At 53.4% G+C, this 21,043-nt stretch overlaps 2 protein-coding genes and 1 long non-coding RNA gene across 5 annotated transcripts in view; 2 read left to right on the forward strand and 1 right to left on the reverse strand.

Annotated features, from left to right (window-relative positions):
* Nucleotides 1–689: 689 nt before the first annotated feature.
* Nucleotides 690–19,240, reverse strand: SYT11 (synaptotagmin 11). The gene is made up of 4 exons (XM_011291183.4): nt 18,955–19,240; nt 12,339–13,165; nt 4,345–4,468; nt 690–3,795 (listed from the first exon to the last, which is right to left on the reverse strand). Exons 1-4 carry the CDS (start codon nt 18,986–18,988, stop codon nt 3,485–3,487), a joined length of 1,296 nt encoding a protein of 431 aa, XP_011289485.1. The 5' UTR covers nt 18,989–19,240; the 3' UTR covers nt 690–3,484.
* On the forward strand, nt 4,365–6,319 carry LOC123382763. The gene is made up of 2 exons (XR_006591651.1): nt 4,365–4,488; nt 5,572–6,319. It is a non-coding gene; the product is annotated as an uncharacterized LOC123382763 (long non-coding RNA).
* Nucleotides 18,171–21,043, forward strand: part of LOC101087446 (GON-4-like protein) — a 74,382-nt gene continuing 71,509 nt past the window's right edge. Inside the window, exon 1 of one of the 3 annotated variants that reach the window (XM_045048748.1) lies at nt 18,171–18,243. The gene's annotated coding sequence lies outside the window, so the exon portion shown is untranslated. Of the gene's footprint in view, nt 18,244–19,293; nt 19,431–20,769; nt 20,917–21,043 lie in introns of those variants that run through there. The other 2 variants (XM_045048747.1, XM_045048745.1) reach the window with 2 other exon arrangements.

Raw genomic sequence — 21,043 nt, forward strand, 5'->3', positions numbered from 1 at the left:
TCAGCCCTCTGGTATTGCTTTGGGGGTAGAAATACTTTGGGGTATAAATATTTCCAGTTACAGGGACAGGCTAATTAGCATCAAAGCCCTTATCTCTCTCCTGGTGGTTATGGTCTTAGGAATAACATTTTGAGAGGAAAACAGAAACACTAGAGAAAGGATTTTAGGTCTGGAGCCTGGAATCTGCATTTTTTCTTTTCTTAAAAATTTTTGTTACGTTTATTTTTGAGACAGAGAAACAGAGCATGAGTGGGGAGGGGCAGGGAGAGAGGGAGACACAGAATCCAAAGCAGGCTCCAGGTTCCCAGCTGTCAGCACAGAGCCCAACGTGGGGCTTGAACCCACGAACCGCGAGATCATGACCTGAGCCGAAATCGAACGCTCAACCTACTGAGCCACCCAGGCGCCCCTTTTCTTTTTTTTAAGTAAGCTCTACACCTGGTGTGGAGCTCAAACTCACGACCCCGAGAGCAGACGTTGCAGGCTCCCCCAACTCGGCCAGCAGGGCACCCATTCCCCCCCCGCCCCCCCGCCTCCCGACTCTGCCTTTTCTAACAAGTGCTCCAGATAGCCACGGATCAGGTGCTGTGGGGCCCACACTGGAAAGCGCGCCCTGGAACATCCCAGAGTCTGAGGACCAACCTCATTCCCAGTCACCGGCTCTCAAGAAAACCATGCACATGTCCCTGTGCGTGTTTAATGTGAGTCAGTCTTTATTTTGCACTTGTGTGGTGCATTAACAAAGTCCACGTACAAGATAGCGTTACACATTGTAGGTTAGCATTACAGCATTATGCAGTTTCACACAACTCATGTTAGCTTTTTTCCGTTTTTTCTTTTTTTTTTTTTTTTTGAATTTGACACATTTATTTTGAGTTTCATTTTTACAAGAGAAGACACAAGGTAAAGAAAGACGACCACATCGGAGAAGGATCATGGTGAGGGCAATGTCACTGTTGTGGCCATAATAAAAGCCTTCCAAGAAAAAGGACTCGTACCGTTCCCTCTCCTGAGCAAGCCGCTCCTGTCCCACAAACCAGTTCTCTCTGTTTTCATATCTAGAGCATGTTCATGGACACGTACCTCATGGCTGTGCTCCACCGAGAAGAACCGAACGGAGGAATAACTCATAGAGGGACTTTTGTTATTACGAAAAACTCTTGTCTTCCCAAAGGAATCAAGATTATCAGCAGAGAAGGACTGACTCTTGGAAAATCAGAAGTGACCGTTCCCTAACCCGTTCCCGACCACGAGTGCCTTGTGCAAAAGCTAGGGTGCGACTCTCTTGTCTTTCAACTGACTCCGAGGAGGACACTACTCCTCCGCCCTTTCAGGTGGCTCTGGGAGGGACACGGGTGAAAGCCGAAGGCAGCTAGGAAACTTTGGGACAGCAAAGCCAAGGGCATGATGGATCAGGCGTGAGGTAGGAGGGAGGGGCCCTGTGCTGTCTGCCTCCTTGGAGGCCACTCCTGGCTCCAGAACTACGGTCCCCGCCCTGTCACCTCACCGCCCACTGCTCAACAGCCCAGAAAAATGAGGGAGGAAAGCCGCCTGGAGGCGGGGGGGCGGGGGGGAGACGGGGAGAGGGGGCCGCAGGAGGGGCTACAGGCACTCAGCGGGGCAAACACCAGACTGTCTCGCCTGTTGCTTTGCACTGTTTCTGGGAAGGACACGAGCGGGGTGCTCAGCAGTTTCTGATCTTCAGACATTAAGGCGATGAAGAGGAAGCAGGTTTTTTCCTAAGGGGGCTTCAGGACGCTCCTGTCCGATTTACATTAAACTATCTCAAAATGCATTTTTAGAAAACAAAAATTATTTTCTTCTACGTATGATACAGTATTTACATTCCATGGAGTATAGGCTGGAGACCAGTGGGGACACCGCCGGGCCGGGGAGTCAGACGAGGGCGGGGGCCGGCGGTGTGGGCTCCGGGCCTGCTCAGCACTGCTCCGCACTGTCAAGAATCCAGGCTTCAGAAAGAACAGCTAAAGGGATTCAGGGGGAGCAGACTGGTTTTAAATCCGCAAGAGCTCGGGGAACGTCAAAGGCAATATCGCCGCCCTGTCTGGACACCCGGCCTCCTCGGAGGCCAGAGGGAAGGACGGCTCTTGTCGGGTGTGGCCCTGCCTCGGCGGCCCCTTCGGGCCTTGGTTCCGGCTGCTGCTCGCGTGAGCCCCCTCGCAGGCCAGAGGAAAGGCCTGCTGGCCCTGCACGCTCGCCTGCAGCCAGCGGACCAGGTGTCTGCCCTCTGGGAGGCCTTGGCCTCAGAGCCACGGCCCGGCCGCCCGGAGTCAGGAGGCCTGAAGTTGAATCCCTCGCACCCTGGGCTGCCCCCATCCCATCCCTCCACCTGGTCTCGACCCCTGGAGCCCAAGAACCACGAGGGACGGGATGTTATAGAAGATTCCAGGTTACCTTGATCACTCCTTAACTCAACGTTTACTTATTTCGTTATTTTTAAGAGCCGCAATTGAAAAATTTAAGGATACAGACTAGTTTCTGCAGGCCCTTTTCCTTATGAAGCAAAGCCAACCTCCTCTAAGCTACCTGAGAAGACTGCAGCTTCTCCATGGTGAGCATTTCTGGAAAAAAAAAAAAAAAAAGGTCAGTTTCATCCTTCGAACCAACAAATGGCTGTCACTTGCTGGTGTAGCTGCAAGGTGGTGACGGGCACCTCCGTTCTGCCCACGCTCACAAACAGCGTCTGGGACCGGCCGCACGAGCCCACCGGTGCCACCGGAGAGCCAGATCTGAAGTCTTCAAAGCTCCCTCCAGAGCAGTCATCTAGTTCCGTAAACCCGAATTCTACCTAGTGAGTCTGCTGTGTTCGTGTGCTTTGTCACAAGTTAATCACAGACTGCCCCTGCCCCCTCCCCGCGGGAACACTGGCGCAGAGACCCCACGCCTCGGATCCTCTCTCCCCTGCAAACCCTGCCTCGTCCACCCGGCCTGTTTCCTGGCTCACTGTGGACCTCTGGACCTTGGGCTCAGCCAAAGAGCAGGGGTGTCAGAGAACACGGGGAAGATGAAGCCGTGAGGTCTCACCTGCAGAGGTGGGGGGGGAGACGGCGCCTCTCCAGCAAAGCCCGGTAAAAAGAGGCCAATTTCAGGTAATCAGCAAATACAATTCGGCACAAAACACAATTTTCATGGATCAAAATCTGTAACTTGATATTGGCAGTTAGGCTAATTTCTTCAGTTTGTATTAGACATGCAAGTATAAGGTTACATTGTTATATATAGACTGGTGAGGCCTTTCCCTCTCTTTTTCCCCATAAAAAAAAAAAAAGAATTTCTAGTGCCTTGCGAAGGAGAAAAATCATCATCACTAAGAACTGATCTGCAGCTGTGGTCACGGGGCGTTCTTCGTGGGGTTTATTTTGTAAGAAATCTTCTACAACTAAAATGAGGTTTTAAGTCTGCTTCTCCCTGGCGTCTCCCCGCCTGCCCTGCCCGGCCCCGGGCTCAGGCGAGGAGCACAGGATTAGTATTCGCTCAGACTGTGCCACTTGGCCACGGGCTTGCGGGGGCTCTCGCACACCTCCCTCCAGTGCTCCGCCCCGCTGGTGGTGATGCTGTGTGCCCCCAGGATCAGCCTCCCCACCGCCTCGTTCTTGGTGGTGCGGTCGAAGTCGATGACCAGAAACTCGATGCTGATGTCAGGCAGCAGGTCAGGGGGGATGTCGTAGACGAAAGACTCGTTGAAGACTGGGTTCAAAGTGCACTTTTTCACGTGGGTTTTCTTCTTGGCGATGCGCTTTCTGCCGTAGTAGACGTTCACCTTGACGTAAGGATCTGGGGCCGCCAAAGAGACAAGAAAAGAGGGAGACAGACCCATGACACGGTCCTCCTGCTGGTTTCGTGTTGGCAGGGAGGGGCTCTGACGTTCCTCTCGTTGGTGGCCCCTCACACCAAACCCACTCTGACTTTAGGTGCGTCTGCCTGCCTGGGTAGGGGGGTCCACGGGAGCCAAGCAGGAGTGTAACAGAACCTCCTCCAGTCAAGTCTGAAGAAACCCCGTGACACCAGGAGGCGTTTGCAAGGGCGCCGGGACTAACAAAAGCCCGCAGTCTTTTTGAGATGTCTCGCCTAGAGCGGGGGCTTAGCACCTGGCACGCACACCCACCCCGGCCCCGACACCCCACCAAACGTCAAGACCCCATACGCCCACTCACAGCACCCCCGCCCCCGCTAGGGAGACCTACAACCCAGGCAATCGCCACGAGGAGAGTGTGGACAGAGGAACAGGGTGCTAGGGGTCCTAAAACGCGGGCGCTGTCGGGGCCCCAGGCCGGGACACGGTGGTGCTGGGACGGACAGAAGTAGGTTGGAGTAAATAGCTGCTACCTGAGAGACCGGTGATGTCCATTTTCGGCAGGTGTCGGGCTTTGAGGACCACCACTGTCATTCTCTGTGCCACGGGCTGGTATGACAGAGACACCTGGAGCTCCCCTCTGCTAATGCACTTCTGTGGAGAAGGAACAGCAGGTGAGGGTCCCGCCACGAGGGACAGAGCCTGGCACAGTGAGTGCGCAGCAGTGACGGGGGGAGGCACAGGGGAGACGGTCGCCCTGTAGGGATGTAGCTACCAAAGTAACGGGGAGAGAAAAACGGAAATACTCTAATTCTAATCCTGATACTAAATAAAATCATCTGCGAGGAGAGGCAGCCTCGACTAGTATTCAAGAGCGCAGACTGTGAGGCCAGGTTGGTCCGGATCAAGTCCTGCTGCGAATGCTTGTCTGTGTGACCTGGGACAAGAACTGGACGTCTCTGTGTCACCTTCCTCAGCTGAAAGATGAAGACACAAACGGTACTGACCTCAAAGCATTATCAAGACGATTAAATACGTTAAAATCGGTAAACGTTTACCTGTGCCAGTGCCTGGCACACGGGGCGCGAGACAGAAGCGCATTGTCTCCGACGGTCTCATTTGGTTCTCGCACTGAAAGTTTTGGAGACTGTAGACTGGAAGGCAGGAAACTTGGGTTGGAGCCTTAGCTTTGCCATTTACTCACCACCTGGCTCTGGGCAGGCTCCCGCACTTTCCGGCGACTGTTCCTCCATTTCACAAGGTGGATGTCCACACCTGCTCCTCCTGCCTCACCAAAAGCACTTCGGAGTGCCGGCCCCTCCCCCACTCACGTCTGCGTGTTCCCCTCTTTACATTTTATGCCAGGTTCTACTCTGAGCTTGAAAAAACCCTCTGGTCCTCCAAGGACATTAAAAAATAAGTTTTTTTAAACTTTATTTATTTTGAGAGAGACAGCATGAGTGGGGGAGGGGCAGAGAGAGAGGTGACAGAGAGAATTCCAAGCACCCTCTGCTCTGTCGGCGCAGAGCCTGACGTGGGGCTTGAACTCACAAACCATGAGATCATGAGTTGAGCCAAAACCAAGAGCTGGACACTTAATCAACTGAGCCATTCAGGCGCCCCTCTAAGGACACTTGAAACAATATTTGGATACTTACTACAAGCTGGGTGCTGGGGATCTGGAGCAAATAGGACCCAAATCCTTATTTTTTTCTTTCTTTCTTTTTCATTTCCCCACATTTTTCTTTTCTTTCTAGTCTCTATGCCCAAGGTGGGGCTTGAACTCACAACCCCGAGATCAAGAGGTGCCTGTTCCACGGACAGAGCCAGCCGGGCGCCCAGGATCTGGTTCTTGCTCCCAGGGAGCTTACCATGTCCAGAGAGACAGGCGCAAACAAACACGCCCTCCTCGGGGCCGTCAGGACCTGTCCCAGTGCTGCTGGGGGACCCCCGGGAGGGGGGTTTGCCACACAACCTCCGGGCTGAGTTTATGACAGTGAGTCCGTGGGAAGACTGGTCAGGACGAGCGGCAGGAATGGCCGCTATGAAGGCACTGGGTCCTGAGAGGGTCCCGTGTTCCCAGAGTTGGGGGGAGGTGCCGGGAGGAGGGAACCTGGGGGGTGGGTCAGGCGAGGGCCTCGGAACCAAACAGCAGACTCAGCCGCAACACACAGGCCAAGGGCAGCCACCAGCACAGGGGCGACAGGCGTTGCCGCCGTCGACGATTTATGAAGGCCGCTACTGTTCTAGTGGAGGCCGGACAACTGATGGACGGACAGACGGACGGACGGACGGACAGACAGAGCAGAGGCGGCCCTGAGGCTGAGGAGGGGACACTGAGGCCGGGACCCGGGGATGGGTGTGGGGCAAGATGTGTCAGGAAGAACTGACGAAAGTGGAAGTGGGAAGGGAGAGCGGAGGGCAATTTCTTGTTTCTTAGCTCATTTTTAAAATTATGATCAAAAAAAATTTTTTTTTCTCGTTAAAAATCTTTAAAAATTTTAATGTGTATCTACCTTTTTATGAAGTGAGGATGGGGCTGGGAGAAAGGAAACAAAAAGGAGGTGGGGCTCAAGGAACACTGGACATAATAAGGTAAATTTGGGACAAAAACCACTCCCTCGCTACCAAGTCTCATTCCTATGTCCTTCAAAGCCCTCGAGAAATGTCACCTACTCCAGGAGTCCGTAGACTGCGCAAAACCGGGCTACACTCACCACCGGCCCTACCCGTGCCACACGCTCCCGACAACAACGTTCTGTGCACCTGCTTGGTGAAGGCGCGATGCTAGCGGCTGGGGCCGGACGGGGGGCGGCGGGAAGCCCTATCTGGAGAAGCTCGCAGACTTCTGCGCTACCTGCTCAGGGTGCCTGTGCAGGAAAGAACAGCAGCGAGTAATTTAATTAGCTCGTCAGTGGAAAACGAGGGAAGAAACCTAAAAATCTGTGCTTTGATTAGAAGCCTAACTCCCCTCAAGGAATGAAACTGAGTAATAGCTCGCCTGGTTCAGAAACTTTCCTGAGGCTACATTTCGTTCCAGGAACGTATGCAAAGGTCCGTGGTAGGGCATCACAGGACTAAGATTTAAACTCACCCGCTAGCTTTTGAAACCGAAGTCCAAAAGCGAACAGACTTACAAAAGATTTTCACGGCTTTTCTCTGCTAGACTGAAGCCCCACGGTTTTTCCTTTCCCAGAACATACATGTTGTCAGCTCTCGATTATGTCCGCGGAAGTACCCTCGGCCAGCTTAGGATCACAGGCTGGTTGTCCCTGCCAACCAGTATACTTCTGGGCTGCTTCCTTTTGACGTGAGTCAGAACGCAGAGAACGTAAACTCATTTTTACTATTAGGTACGGCCAAATGGCATCAGGAAAGTCATCCCACACGATAAGGGAAATTAAGCGCCTTCCAGAGGAACATTCAGAACTGAGCTTTCCGATACGGTAGCCACTTGCTCCAAGTGTCTGATTAAATTTAATTTTAAATTAGTTAAAATTAAGTAAGATTAAAATTTTAGTTCCTGAGTCACACTAGCCATGTTTCAAGTGTCCCAGTGCACGTACAGAACATTTGCACCATCACAGAGAGTTCTGGCAGTGAGCACTGATCTAGAAGGAACTTCTGGGTGATCTGGGCCACCACTTCATTCCCCAAGCCCCAAAGAAATGTTAACTAGATTTGAGGTCTGGAACATCCTTGAATACTGGCACTAAACACGAAATATGCACACATGATCTTTTTTTTTTAATTTTTTTTTAAGTATTATTTTTGAGAGAGGTAGAGCATGGGTGGGGGAGGGGCAGAGAGAGGGAGACGGAATCCCAAGCAGGCTCCAGGCTCCGAGCTGTCAGCACAGAGCCCGACGCGGGGCTCGAACTCACCAACTGTGAGACTATGACCTGAGCCGAAGTCGGACGCGTAACTCACGGAGCCACCCAGGCGCCCCTGCACACACAATCTTTAAATATAAAGATTGAAATATAATCTTATATTATTACATAAAATTAATTATATACAATTAAATATAATTCTCACTTTGTATACAGAAGAAGGGTAGATGGCGTAAAAAGAAAACTCTAAACAACAAAGAGTTTTTTGGGGGCGCCCGGCTGGCTCAGCAGGAAGAGTGTGTGACTGACTCTTGATCTCGGGGTCATGAGTTCGAGCCCCATTTTGGGTATGGAGCCTCCTTTAAAAAAGTTACATGAGCCTGATCGTTAAAAACAAAAACCCAAGTGTTTTATTTGTAAAAAAAAAAAAAAAAAAAAAAGCATTAGCTGTAAAATTATAGCTTATGTTTCCTAATTATTTGGTTAAAACTGTGTTTTGTAAATCATCCCTTATAGCCAAATCTTTCCAGTCTAAATCCCCATGTCCCTTCCCTAGTTCTCAGGGAAAGTGAACAACTTCTGGTTACAACTTTCTTTTCTCCCCTAAAATCACCCCTCAGGCAGTTGTTCTCCATCTGATCCCCCCCACTTCACCTCTGGTCATCTTACTTGGGCAGAACGCCCACCCCCGTCCAGTGCCCCCGGTGAAGCCCAGGTCAAGTCTGCAGCCACAATAGCACCCGAGTGCCACTGTGCCTCCACACTGAAGGCCAGATCTCACGTCCCCTCCCCTCCCCCCTTCTCTTTCCACCCAATTCCCACTGCGAGTGGCATTGTCAATGGCTCTTTCTCAAGGGATCTTTGTCAAGGGCTGGGAGTGAGCTCTGTTTCCCAGCCCCCTGGCCGAGTGAGGCAAAAACCCTGCTGGGGGCAGACAAGCAGGAGTGCAGGGGGAGGAAGGGTGTCCTCCGTGCCCGAAAGAGTGGGGAGGCTTTGCTCTCAGGCGCCTTTCTCCCACAGTGCAGAAGAGGAACAGAAACTGGGGGTAGGGAAGACACGGCAGGGTGAGGGTCCGTTCCAGAGTGACTGGCGAGCCACACAGTCTTTGCACCAGGTGGCCCCGCGCGTCCTCAGTACAACTTTATTGGGGCCAGAGGTCCTCTGGGGCCACCTCCACACCAATCACAGTCATGGGAAAACAAGAGAAACAAAAACCTTGATGTTCAACCACATCTTCTCTTCCCCAGTACGCACACACAGCCACTCTCTCTGTGGCTCATTCCTTTCTCTCTTTTCAGTCCCTTTTGGCTCGACTGGATGACCTCTCAGGTTCCTTAGGAGTCTGAGATTTTGAGAATCCTGGCATTCCCACGACCACTGTCCCAGGCCATCAGCACCAGATGTGGCCCAGGAAAGATGGGAAGAGATTTGGAAAACAATGACTCGAAGAGATTCGGGGGAATCTAACAGCCCTGCAAGACTCGCTTGTCAGTTACTTCTCTTTCCACCCTCTCTTGCCCCCAGGCCCCCTCTGGGCCGCCTCCCTCCCCCTCGTGGGTGATCTTTTATGGGAATTTACTTGAATTTTCACTCTAATTCACTTTGATTTTTATCTGAGGGGTGGCTGGCTGTCTCAGTCAGAAGAGCAGGAGACTCTTGACCTCAGGGTCATGAGTCCGAGCCCCACGTTGGGTATAGAGCGTACTTAAAAATAATAATAATAATTTCTAACCAAATGAAATATTAGAGAAATAGCTGCCCCCCGCTCCCCCCCCCCCCCCAAAAAAAAAGCTGGTTCCAGAGTCCAATTCAGAGATTTAGGGCATTATAGAATTTATACTGTGGTCTTCTTTTACTAATAATCAAGGGCTAATTTTTCCTAAGAGCTGAGAGCGCTCTCCATGATCCCATTAGCCTTCTCTGCCAAGGATCAAGGCTGAGAAATGGTGGCCGCTGGCCCCGAGTGAGGACTAAAATGGGAGTCACAGATGACAGCCAGTCCTGGGCTTCCTCAACCAGACCACACTAGGTAAAAGGAAGGATGAGAGGCGATTTTTCTGCTGAAGGAAGTTCAGGTAGGAGTGTGGGGTTATCTGGGGAAACCCAATTCCCAGCAGTCCCCACCCAAGCCTCCGGGTGGGAGAAGAGAGCGTGGCCCTGTATTATAAGCGGATGCCTTCCACAGACCAGAAAAAGCTCTTTATAGAGTGCGGGACGGTCCAAAGCAGCTCTAACTGCTGAGCCAAGGGGAGACCCAGAAAGGGCAGACTCTGGGCCACAGCAGGGAGGGTGCAGGGTAGACATCTGGAGGCCGTGCTACAGGCAGGCGTGTGGACTCGTGGCTCGGAACAGAGCGCAGCCCCGGCCACAGGCGCTGGCTGCAGAAACACGCTGAGGAGGTCCAGCGGGCTGGAGGGCTCTGCGTGTCCTGTCTGCGCCTCTCCCAGGGGGCCTGTTGCTCAGGATCCTCGCCCTGGCTTGTCCCTCCTGAAGGGAGTTAATAAAGTGGAAAGAAACGTGGCTCTTGCCAAGAGCCCCTGGCGGTTTAGCAAATGCCATTGTCTGTGCTCCCTGGCCAGTGTCCGGGATTTGAGGCTGTTTTGTTCCCAGCCCAAATCAGTCCCTTTCCTGGCCAGTCTCTCCCCAGCTGCAGCCTGGCACAGAGCCATCGCCTGCTTTCAGCCTTGGGCGGCAAGAGCACGAGCCGTCTGGGGGAGTCTGGCCAGCTGGTGGCTTCACCGAGGCTGGGGCTGCAGGGAAGGACGGTGTGCGGCGCTGATGAAGGCAGGCAGTGGAGCACTGGGGCTGCTGGAAAGGAGGAGCAGGGAGGACTCAGCAGAGCCCCGAGGAAAGGAGATGGCGGGGAAGGGGACACGGTGGAGGGGGCTGAAAACATGTCACCGCCGCAGTTCCGACCCGTGCTTCTGAGGGTACAAGAGCCTCTGCTGCGTTGGGCTCTCGGACGTCTCCCCCTGTCTTGGCGGGGGACCAGCGTTTAGGACCCGAAGAGCACCTCTAACGCCCTTCGAGATGCGGGGGCTTCCCTGGCCCCTGGGAGGCAGGGCTGGTGTGCCACGCGGCAGCCGCAGCTCCCCGGGCAGTGGCGTGGCCGGGCAGCTGCTGTGACAGGCGCCAGAGACACAGCATGGAAGGGAGGAACGCGCCCTCGTCCAGCGGGTAAACTGTGCCCGGCGCTCAGGGCACACCCGGCCTCTACTGGCCCCGTAAGCCTCCTTTGTCCGATCCCGGCCCTCCTGCCTCCCTGCTGAGTCCAGTGTGGGCCTGGAGGTGGAAGAGGCGTCGGGAGAGAAGCATGGCAGCCAGGGCCGCGGCTCTTTCTGGAAGGTGAGCAGTTGTTCTCAGCGGCCCTGACATCCTTTCTGAACCTTCCACCTCCTTCTGCACAACCCTTGCCTTCCTTCATTTTGTTAAAATATAAGTGTCTGCTAACCACACGTACCTCCCAGGGACCAAACCTTACTAATGACAGCAATAACAGTCGCGGTTACAATTTCTTGAAGGTTTACGGTGTGCCTGGGGCTACGTAGATGTGCCATCTCGCTTAGTTCCCATCAGAAACCGAGATCAGAGGAGCTAAGCAGCTCGCCCAAGGTCAGCTGGCTGGCGAGATTTGGATTCAAACTCGGGTTCGACTTCAAAGCCCCTGTTATTAACCACTCCTGTCGTATCTTGCAACAGGAATGAAACTCTGCGTTTAAAATGCCAACAGCCTCTTCCACGCTGGCCACCTGGCAGTTGTCAAGACCGTCTTTCTCCTTCACTAAAGTAAAGGCCCCTCAAGGGCAACGACGTGCCGGACGCATTATCTCACCTAATCCTCACGACACTGCAAGGAAGACGGTATTGTCGGCCCCATTTCACGGACGGGGAAACGAACTGAGGAGGGTTCAGGCGCTCACCGGGGCCACTCGGCTGGGAGGCGGTGAGCTGGGCCTGGAGTCAGCCAGTCTGGCCAGAGCCGGAGCGCTCCACGGAGAACCACCCTGCTCCCCCGGTTGTGGGAGAAACGGGCGAACTGGGGGGGGGGCACGTTTCTTGCGCCCCTGAAACTACAGGTCAAGAGCCAGAGCCGCCCAGCGGGGAGGAGGCAGGAGGGTGGGCCCTGACTCCCCGGCCGATCTGTGCAAACGGGGTGCCGAGGATGAGCATGTGTGGCGGGGCTGAGGCCCGGGAGAGGGCCTGGGAGGTGAATCGAGTCCCTACATGGCATTTATGGAACGGCTGCGAACACACAGACACACGATACTACTTATACCCGCAATCTGGGCTGAGAAAGGGAAGCTGAGGGCAAGATGACCGAAGCCCCGTCACAGTTCAGCAGAGGAAGGTCACACGTGACTTTGGAGAAGAAACCGGCCCCCACAGCATTGATGTCATGAGGGTCTAGGACCGGGGGGCCAGCCCGCTCCAAGCAAGCCCGGCTTAGCATCAGGATGCCCAGCACTGGGCGAGATCTCAGCAGCTGCCTGTGCCTCTGTCCTTGCCAAGTGCCTTTTGGAGGAGACTCGGCTGGACAGGCCCTCCGTTTTACTCCGGCCACTGCGGATTCTTGACAGCCCCTCCTTCCATCCGTCCGCCCCCTGCCCTCCATTTGTCCCCCGAGCTCTCATCTCCCCCAACCTATCAGTGCCCCCCCCCCCCCCCCCCGCCAACACACTCTTCCTCCTCACCTGGATGTTCCTTTTGGTGATGTCCCTGGTCAGCTGTGCCTTGCCCGTGCTGGGGTCCACGCCGGCCAGCGGCACCATGACCTCCCCGATGACGTCGTCCCGGGAGAAGCGGTCAAAGCTGAGGACGAGGAAGTGGAGCACCAGGTCTTGCAGCTGGCTGTACGGGATGCCGTAGAAGGTGAAGGTCTCGTCAAACACGGGGTCCAGGGTCTTCCGCAGCACTCTGGTCTTCACCCGATGCCGCTTGTCGGGAAGGATGGTCATTTTGATGTAGGGGTCGGAGCCCTGGGTCTGTTCATCCATCACCGGCAGCCCGTGAGCCTCCTGGATTGTCACCACCAGCGCTTTTTTCGGGAAGTTATAGTCCACCGAGAAGGTGAGGGATCCTAGCATGACGTCCTCCTCCGGAGACGACGGAGAAGTGGTTTTGCTCTCCCCAGGGGTCAGGCTCGCGACGGGGCTCCTCAGTTCTTCCCCATAGTCCACTTTAATAGGTAGCTGGTCCATACAAGATCCAGAGCTGGGGCCCCCGGGGCCTTTGTCTCGGCCCAGCAGGCCAGCCTCCGCCGCGTCCACCAGCACGCTCCCCCGCCCCCCTTCCCTCCCGGGGCCGTCTTTGTCTCTCCGCACTTTGATGATTTTCTTCTTGTTGCTGAGGGTCTCTGGGTATATGCTGATGCCTTTGAGCATGTGGATAAACTTATAGGGGGGGGTCTTGTGCTTCTTCTCTGCCCGCTGGTGGCAGCATGTCCACACGAAGACGGTCACCGAGACGCACACCACAAGCACGGACGCCCCGACGAGGCCGGCCACCACCGGCGACACATCTGCAGGTGGAGACCAGAGACGCGTCAAGGCAGGTGGACCTCAACCCCCGTCTGCAGCTCCTCCACTGGGGGCCTCTGCGAAGCCAGGGCAATCTGGCACGTGCACCGCCAATCCGGCCCGTCTGGGCTTGAGAACCTCCCCGCTCCCGGGGACGCCATCCCCTCCCACCAACCACGGCTTTTCCTTTCCACCGAACCCGGTGAAGTCTTTCTCTTCTCCAGGAAGCCTTCCGGGAAGGGCCCCACCCGACTCCCCGTTCTTTCCCTGGCCCTCTCGCAGCACTTAAGGACTTGGGTCGCTCCTACTGATTTGTGATTCACATAAAGCTACCTTGTAGGTGTTACAAAGTCACCTCTACCTCAACTGTTACACAACGCTCAAGGGCACAGGCTGCGTCTGGCTTCGGGAGAATATTCCACAGCATCCAGCACAGGGTTTGCCGTGGGCCTGTGCGGGCCGCCTGGCAGCTGGGGTGGAAGAATGTAGGGCTGAGCCTGGGTGGTTTGGGGAGTGCGCTCAAGGGTGGTAAAAAGAAGTCTGGATCTGAGTATTTTAAAAATACATTCCAAATTTCAGCTCCCAGTTCCCAATACTTGCATCTTAAATAGGAAGAAACAGGGACTGTGCAAAATGTCAGCTCTTTGCTCAAATATCACCTCAGCAAGGCCTTCCCTGACCACCCTACCTCAAAGCTCAACCGTCTTCCCACCTAGACCCCCCGCCCCCGGGGTCCTACCCTGTGTCATCGTCTCCATAGGTCTATCTGTCTCACACACGGCAAAACACATACGTGTGTGCACCCCCACAATATATACAGGAACACACACACGTGTAAAATTTTACGACAATAAGTAACTTCTTCACTAAAGAGTAAGTTTCACGAGAACAGGGATTTTGTCTGTTGGGTTCATTTCTGTATCCCCAATGTTGAAAACACAAACGTGTACTTGGAACATATTTGTTGCATGAACAGATAACTAAAGAGAAACAGACCGTTTCCTTCCCTTCCTCTCCTCTTGTCCTTTCCCACACAAGCTGGGACCCTAACAAGTTTGGGGTTTCTTTTGCCCGTTAAGTTCACTGAAGCCAAACTGGGTTTGGGCCTTAAAAGTCTAGATAAGGCCTCTGGTTGCCCACATTTCTTTTTGGGGAAGCCACGCGTAGGGCAGGGAGGACTACGGAAATAAACGTGACTTCAACATATTCCAGATTCTTCCTGAAACATCCCTCCACAGGTATCTGCCCGGCTCACTGCCTCACCAACTGCAGACCTCTGCTCCAATCTTACCTTATCAGAGCAGCATTTCCTGGCTGCCCCAAGTGAGATAATATGCCCATCACTCTGCTTTATTTTTCCTCATAGAACTTAGTACTCTTGACATATATTCATCTGTCCTCCTTACTAGATAAGATTAGTGACTGTCTATTTTAATCACTGCTATATCCCCAGGTCCTAGAACCATGCGGCACATAGTAAGTAGTCATTGAAGAAATGAATTAGTGAATTCACGACAGCCTCCACAGACAGGAAAAAAAAAAGGAGTCCGTATGATTACACACATCAGGGATAAATGTAAAATTCTATATTGGCCTTCAAAAACCTGTTGATACACAACGGGAGGCCTTACTCAACAAGTCTGAGCAGAAATAATCTAGTTGTTTATTCCGAAGTATAATTAGGCTGATGCCAACCTACACCAGGAGTATGATGTCCCAAAGACAGGGTTGGGGGGCATAATTTAATCTGCACTGGCATAACATATCTGGAGTGTTCTGTCTAGCAATGACAAGAATAAAAATCGCTATTTTTCTGTGCACATTTATCGTGTCCTCGCCTTGTTCTAGAGCTCTCTCTGAATCAATGAATTCACTGACTAGGTACCACTAATATCCTCACTTTATAACTGAGGAACCTGGGGACCCAAATCTGCCACAGGCCACGAGGTAGCAAATGGCGGTGATGGGATCCAAACCCTGGTCTGCCTGACCCCAGAGCGCCTCTTCATTAATGGATCATCAAGATAGTAAAAGCCGTGGAAACCGTATCAAATGAGGAAAAGTTGAAGGAATTGGAGCTGAGGGGTCTGGGAATAACAACTTTCTTCAATCATTCAAGGCATTTTGACGGAAAAGGTCTGATTTGACTTTACAAAGGGGACAGGTCTAGCACCAGTGCATACAAGCTACAGGAAGACAGATTTTTGACTCAGTGAAAAGAGTCAAATTATTATTAGTTCAGCCTCACAATGGCCCAGATTGCTTCGTAAGGCAGTGAACCTCCAACTGAAAACTTCTGGAGGTTTGATCCCCATTGGTCAGGCGTATTCTAAGAGAGATCTCTTCAGTAGAGATTGGACTAAATGTCTCTTAAGTTCTTTCTCCAACATCCCATGATGCTATGAAAGTTGGGATCAGGCAAGAAAAGAAGACATTACATTTTTAAATAATACTAAGGAGTGAAGCCATTAACAAAATAAACCGAGGTTTAAATAATAATAGTGTCTATTCTCACATATTAAGTGAAATAAGAGTTGTTAGTGACAGGTTTCATAAAATAGGAGCAGCCTTGGTGGTAAGCTCCTTGAAGGCGCGTGGAAATAACATGCTGTCCATCTCTGAGTCCCTGAGTCTTTGCATTTAATAGGAGCTCAGTAAATATTTGTTTGACCAACTGATTGGATTCAGTTGTCAATCAGAATGGGCACAATGTGAAAAAGTGGCTTTCCATTCACCACCAACCAGGGACATGCCTGAAAACTGCTTGCTACTGACTAATGACAGTGAACACTGGTTGCCTCCATGAGAAGAGGAAAGCAGGAAACCAACAAGACAGGCACATTTTTGACAATGATGTGAAAGGGAGGTGTAAAGGCCCAGGCTGGGGACACTGGAGTAGTCCTTTTGGCTCCACTATAGATCTACTCTGTGATCTCGCAACAACCCACTATTGCTTATAATGCCTCCACGTCTGCGGTTAGAAGATGGAGGTGGAGGTGGGGGGGCGCGCCTGGGGGGCTCAGTCAGTTGGGCGTCCGACTTCGGCTCAGGTCATGATCTCGCGGTTTGCGAGTGCGAGCCCCGTGTCGGGCTCTGTGCTGACAGCCCAGAGCCTGGAGCCTGCTTCCGATTCTGTGTCCCCCTCCCTCTGCCCCTCCCCTGCTCATGCTCTGTCTCAAAAATAAATAAAAACGTTAAAAAAATAGTAATAAAAAAGAAGATGGGGGTGGGATGGGTAGAGAGAAGAGGAAGGACTCCCACTTTCAGGGGGATAGAGAAGGGAAAAAAGACAAGCAGATGAAGCCATCCGTGGCTTATCCAGCTGCTCTCCTCTACCTGGTTTCCCACTCTTGCCCCATTTTCTTCTTCATTTTCATCTCTGTTAACCCCCGTCTCTCTCCCCCACACCCAAGGCAGTGAACTAGAAAAAAGCAGAGATGCTGAAACTCAGAACCCTCTGTCTTGCTTTAGTCAAAAGCTTGGTGGGAAAAGGAAGTTGGAACTAATGGCTGAAGCCAGCGTTCTAAAGTAGTCGTAAATTGCAGTGACTGTGCTGCTTGCTCCTTTTGTCCTCCAAGGTCACGGATAATTGAGTGTTGGCTTGGTGTATCTCCCGAGGGCTAAGGCATCTGAAATGAAGTACTCTAGGAGATGTGAGGAAGTCAGAAGTGGCAGCTATGTAGGACCCTCTGTACGCGCCTAAAGACCTGGGAGCCATATTGGGGCTGTGCCCAGCTCTCTCAGCCTTAGACCAGACCTGCTGTCGACACTCCCTGTGCTAAAACATAAAACAGCCTTTCCCTGTCAAGTGGGCCAGGGTGACACAGTGAAATGACAACGGACTTTGTTTTGGCGTCAACTGGACGTTGGTTTGAATCCTAGCACTACGCTTGCGTGTTTGTTTGACTTTACCCCAAGTTACTTTATCTCGCTGAACTTCAGTTTCCTCATCTGGCAAATATATATAATAATGCTAAAACTGGAGGATACCGCAAGGACGGAATAAAATGGAGTACGTAAAAGGCTGAAATAATCTTTTCTCGCTCTCTCTTTTTTCAAATTTAGAGAGGGGAGATGGGGGCAGAGGGAGAGAAAGAGAGAGAGAGACTCATCAGCAGGCTCTACACTCAGTGCCGAGCCCAACAAGGGGCTCGATCCCATGACCCCGGGATCATGGTCTGAGCCGACTGAGCCACCCAGGTGCCCCCGTCTTTGACAAATCTTTTTTCTCTTTTCCCCCTAAAAGAAACTGCTACATTATGTTTCATAACTTCTAACTTTCTCAGGAACCTGGAACTGCAATTAGAGAAAAGAGTATGTTGGAAAGAAGGTGTAAGAAGAAAAACAGCAGTACGAAAATCACGGAGTGCTCATGTAACCACAAAAGGGCCACCTATTTTGGAAATTCAGGACTCAAAGATAAAGACGCAGAAGGTGAATGAGGTGTAAGACAGAAATACAGCTAAGATTTAGCCTTTGGGAATCAGTGGGAACCAGTAGCTAATGGGTGTGATCTGTTTTCTGGATGCTTCCCGTGCTCTGGTGTCTTCTTTCTGACAGTGAGGTGGGAGAGCTCATTGGGTTCTGTTTCCATGAACCCCTTACTGGGGAGTGAGAAAAGCCATTTCCTACTTGGATTACGGCCCCACCCTAAAAGCTGTAGTCTGGATGCTCAAGATTTCTGGGTCTTCCGAGGGGCAGACAGGCTGTCTTAGGGGATGTGAAGGACCCCTTGGCCGGCAGCGACGCTCATCCAAGCTAGGGCAGACGTGAGGGAGGAGCAGGGCAACTCCTCGATTTTTGGCCCAGGAAGTCTGCACCCCTGGCCCGTTTTGGAGGAAGCCCCACAGAGGAAAACACTTGCGCGCCCAGCTTTTCTTTCCCTTCTTCCTCCCATTTTCCACTCCACTCTCCGCCCCTGGGCGTGCAGCCGAGCCGAGAGCCCGGAGGCCCGGGTCGGGGGCCAGCCGCTCTGAGGTGACGTAATGCCTTCCCGGGTACACAAAGCGGCCTCCCCCGGGCCCGGCCTCCCCCGCCCCTCCCCCCCGGCCGGGCCCGCGCCCCCGCCAGCGCCAGCGCGGTGAGTCCCCCTCTCGGAAAAGCCAGCCAGGGAAACAGGGAACAAAGGCCTGGGGAGAGGGGCCTGGGCGCTGCCAGGAGGCCCAGAATAGACATCACGTCATCCCCGGCTCGGCAGCGCCAAGCGCCATTTGGTAGCAGCGGACGGACCCACCATTACGGTGCAGAACCGCGCTCGAGGGCCCTCGGCGGCCGCCAGCCCCGCGCCCCGCGCCCCGCCGGCCGGGCAGCGGCTCCCCGCGCGCGCCCCCGCAGCCCAGGCTCCCCCCCGAAGCCGGCCCCCCGCCTCCAGCCCCCCTCCCCCAGGTCCCCCCCCCAGCTGCCATCTTGGCGCCCATCCCCCGCCGCCGCCCTCCCCCGCAGCCCGAGGAGCAGTGGGAGGGGGAGCAGGGGGCACCGCCCTGCGCGCCCCGAGGGGGAGGGGTCCGCGTCCCGCTCCCCCGCCCTCCCCCACATCCCCCTTCAGCGCGCGGACGCGGCCCACACAGGTTTCGGCGGCCGTGGGGACCCGCGACCCCCGGCAAGTCCCGGGCCTGGCCAGCTCTGCAGCCCGCTGCTCAAGTTCAGGCGCCGCCCGCCGCCGCAGGCCCCATCCTGGCGGGGGCTGGCGCTTGGGGGCCGGGTGTGGGCTCCGCTCCCTCCCAGCACGGGGCTCCTCTGGCTTCGCAGACGTTTCCACTGGCCCGGGCTTAGTTTTCCCGGCTGTACTTACCAAAGCTAGGTCGGATATTGGTGATCTCAGCCATGTCGTAATCAGAGGCTATTGCTGTAAATGCTTTTTCAGTGGTCGGCCAAGTCTGGGGACGCCCGGCCAGCACCGAGGCCGCCGCGGTAGAGCGCTAGCTCAGGGGAGGGGGGGAGGTATCTGGCGGACGCCTCCTGCGACGGCCGGGCCCCTGGTTGCCAGCTGCGGGCGCCTCCTAAGATGCTCCAGGGATGCTCTGAGCGAAGGATGCAGGTGCAGCCAGACTGGTCCTGATGCGAGGTAGGCCCCGCCTTCTTCCGAACGGCCCTCGGCAGAAGACTCCGCCTCCGTCCGAAAAGCTCCGGAAGTCAGGCCCGGCCCCTTTCCGGAAGCTCTCCGCGAGGGGACCCCTCCCGTCGCCGAGATTTCTGGGGGACGAGACCCCGCCCACTGGCGGGCTGTGGGTCCCTAAGGCGAGAAGCCCCGCGGCCCGAGCCAGAAGTGTAGGTACATTTTCATCTGAGGTCCTATACATCCTGTGATTCCGGGTTCTGGGGCTTAATATAGCGGCAGAATGTTCTGGATGACAGGGACTCCAGAATTTTGGAAAAAGAAAATTCTATACTGCCTGCCATTTCAGTATCGTTTGCCATTATTGTTAGGCATTTCTGAGACCGCTAAAGGTTATTATGGGAACTTATTTAAACTTCAGCAGCTCTGATTAAAGACTAAACCAGGTGATGTTGCATAACTCTGAAAAGTTGCTGGGAATAATTGTAGAAGCAAAATTCTACAATCTACGGATGGATTTTGTGGTGTGTAAATTAAAGTTTTGTTTTGTTTTTTGTTTTTTCTTTTTTAAGGCTCGTGTGTCAAAGGTAGTGGCTATTTCTCTTCCAAAAGCTTCAAGTGCATAGGGCTGCTTAGGGGGAGAGAGAGAGAGAGAGAGAGAGAGAGAGAGAGAGAGAGAGATAAGGGCAGAACAAGAGCAAACCAACAGATCTGTGTATTCTGCAGGTTGAAAAACAGGACACAGACAAAACTCCAACCTTCTAGAGACTTCCTTGGCATTTGGGAGAGGTAGGGTGATTCAGATTATAGACTACTGGCAGTAATCTCCACGATTACCTCAATTTCACTCTCTTTGGCTGTGGATGCTTTCATCTTGTTTACAGACAGGATCAGGATCAAATTATTTAAGTGCATAAATATTTGTTGATGCTTCACCTGTAAATTGAGACAGTGTTTTTTCAACTCCGACATTCTGTCCTTCTAGAAAAGTGTAAAGAACATGGTTCTAGGAATCATTCAAAACCCATGTATGGAATTAATGAACATCGACTCTCTGCCCCAGGCACCTTCCCGGGCACTGGATCATGGCACTAGAAGCTAGAGGATGCCCGATTCCCCTTGACAGCTGTGTCTTTGTGAAACCATCTTTCCAGCTGAGACAGAAATTTCTGTGTAAATTGGAAGGTATCATATACATTGTCCCCTCGGGTTTCTTGTGAAGATCAAATCACCTATGATAACGTAAATGAAAACATTTTGTGAAATGAAGAGTATGATACAGCATCAATAATCACTACGGGTTGAGTTTAAGATTGCATTCACTTTATTCAGAAAACCGCACTATTTGTAAGCCAGGAGTCCTCTTTCTGCGATTTTATGAGTTCGCCATTTCTCGGTCCCGATTCCTGGTATCTCGCGGCGAGAAGGATTAGAGAGATGTCACCCTAAGCCACTGAATTGCAACCCCCAGCTTTGTTTTGAGTGGGACAGCTCACAGCGAGACATTGCTTTAAATTCTTTCGCCAACAACCGACGTGCTGGCTTCAGTCCGCCCGCACCTAGCATGGCGCCTGGAGGTCAGCGCATGCTCCTTGGCTGGCGCCGCGCACCGCGGCTCGGGGGCGCGCACGTCAGTCGCTGCCGTTGGCTGACTTCCGGCGGGAGCGGAGTTGGGTTTCCGCGGGATCTGGTCGGCTGGTGAGGGCGGCGGGGCGCGTGCGGTGGGGCGGGAAGAGGCGGGTGGGAGCTGGACGTCCGGGCCGAGGGGTCGGGCCTGAGGGCTGGCGTGGGGTGCGTGACAGGAGGTGGAGCGTGAAGGTGTCTG

Source organism: Felis catus, chromosome F1 (genome assembly GCF_018350175.1).
Source record: "Felis catus isolate Fca126 chromosome F1, F.catus_Fca126_mat1.0, whole genome shotgun sequence".
Classification (NCBI taxonomy): Eukaryota; Metazoa; Chordata; class Mammalia; order Carnivora; family Felidae; genus Felis; species Felis catus.

Bases quoted from the DNA above. Each gene is read 5' to 3' on its own strand.
- SYT11 (XM_011291183.4), bottom strand. From the start codon at position 18,988: ATGGCTGAGATCACCAATATCCGACCTAGCTTTG. The intron at 4,469-12,338 runs GTGAGGAGGAAG...CCTTCTCCACAG, and splicing joins TCACCAAAAGGAACATCCAG to AAGTGCATTAGCAGAGGGGA. The intron at 3,796-4,344 runs GCAGCTATTTAC...TGGCGGCCCCAG, and splicing joins CATCACCGGTCTCTCAGGTA to ATCCTTACGTCAAGGTGAAC.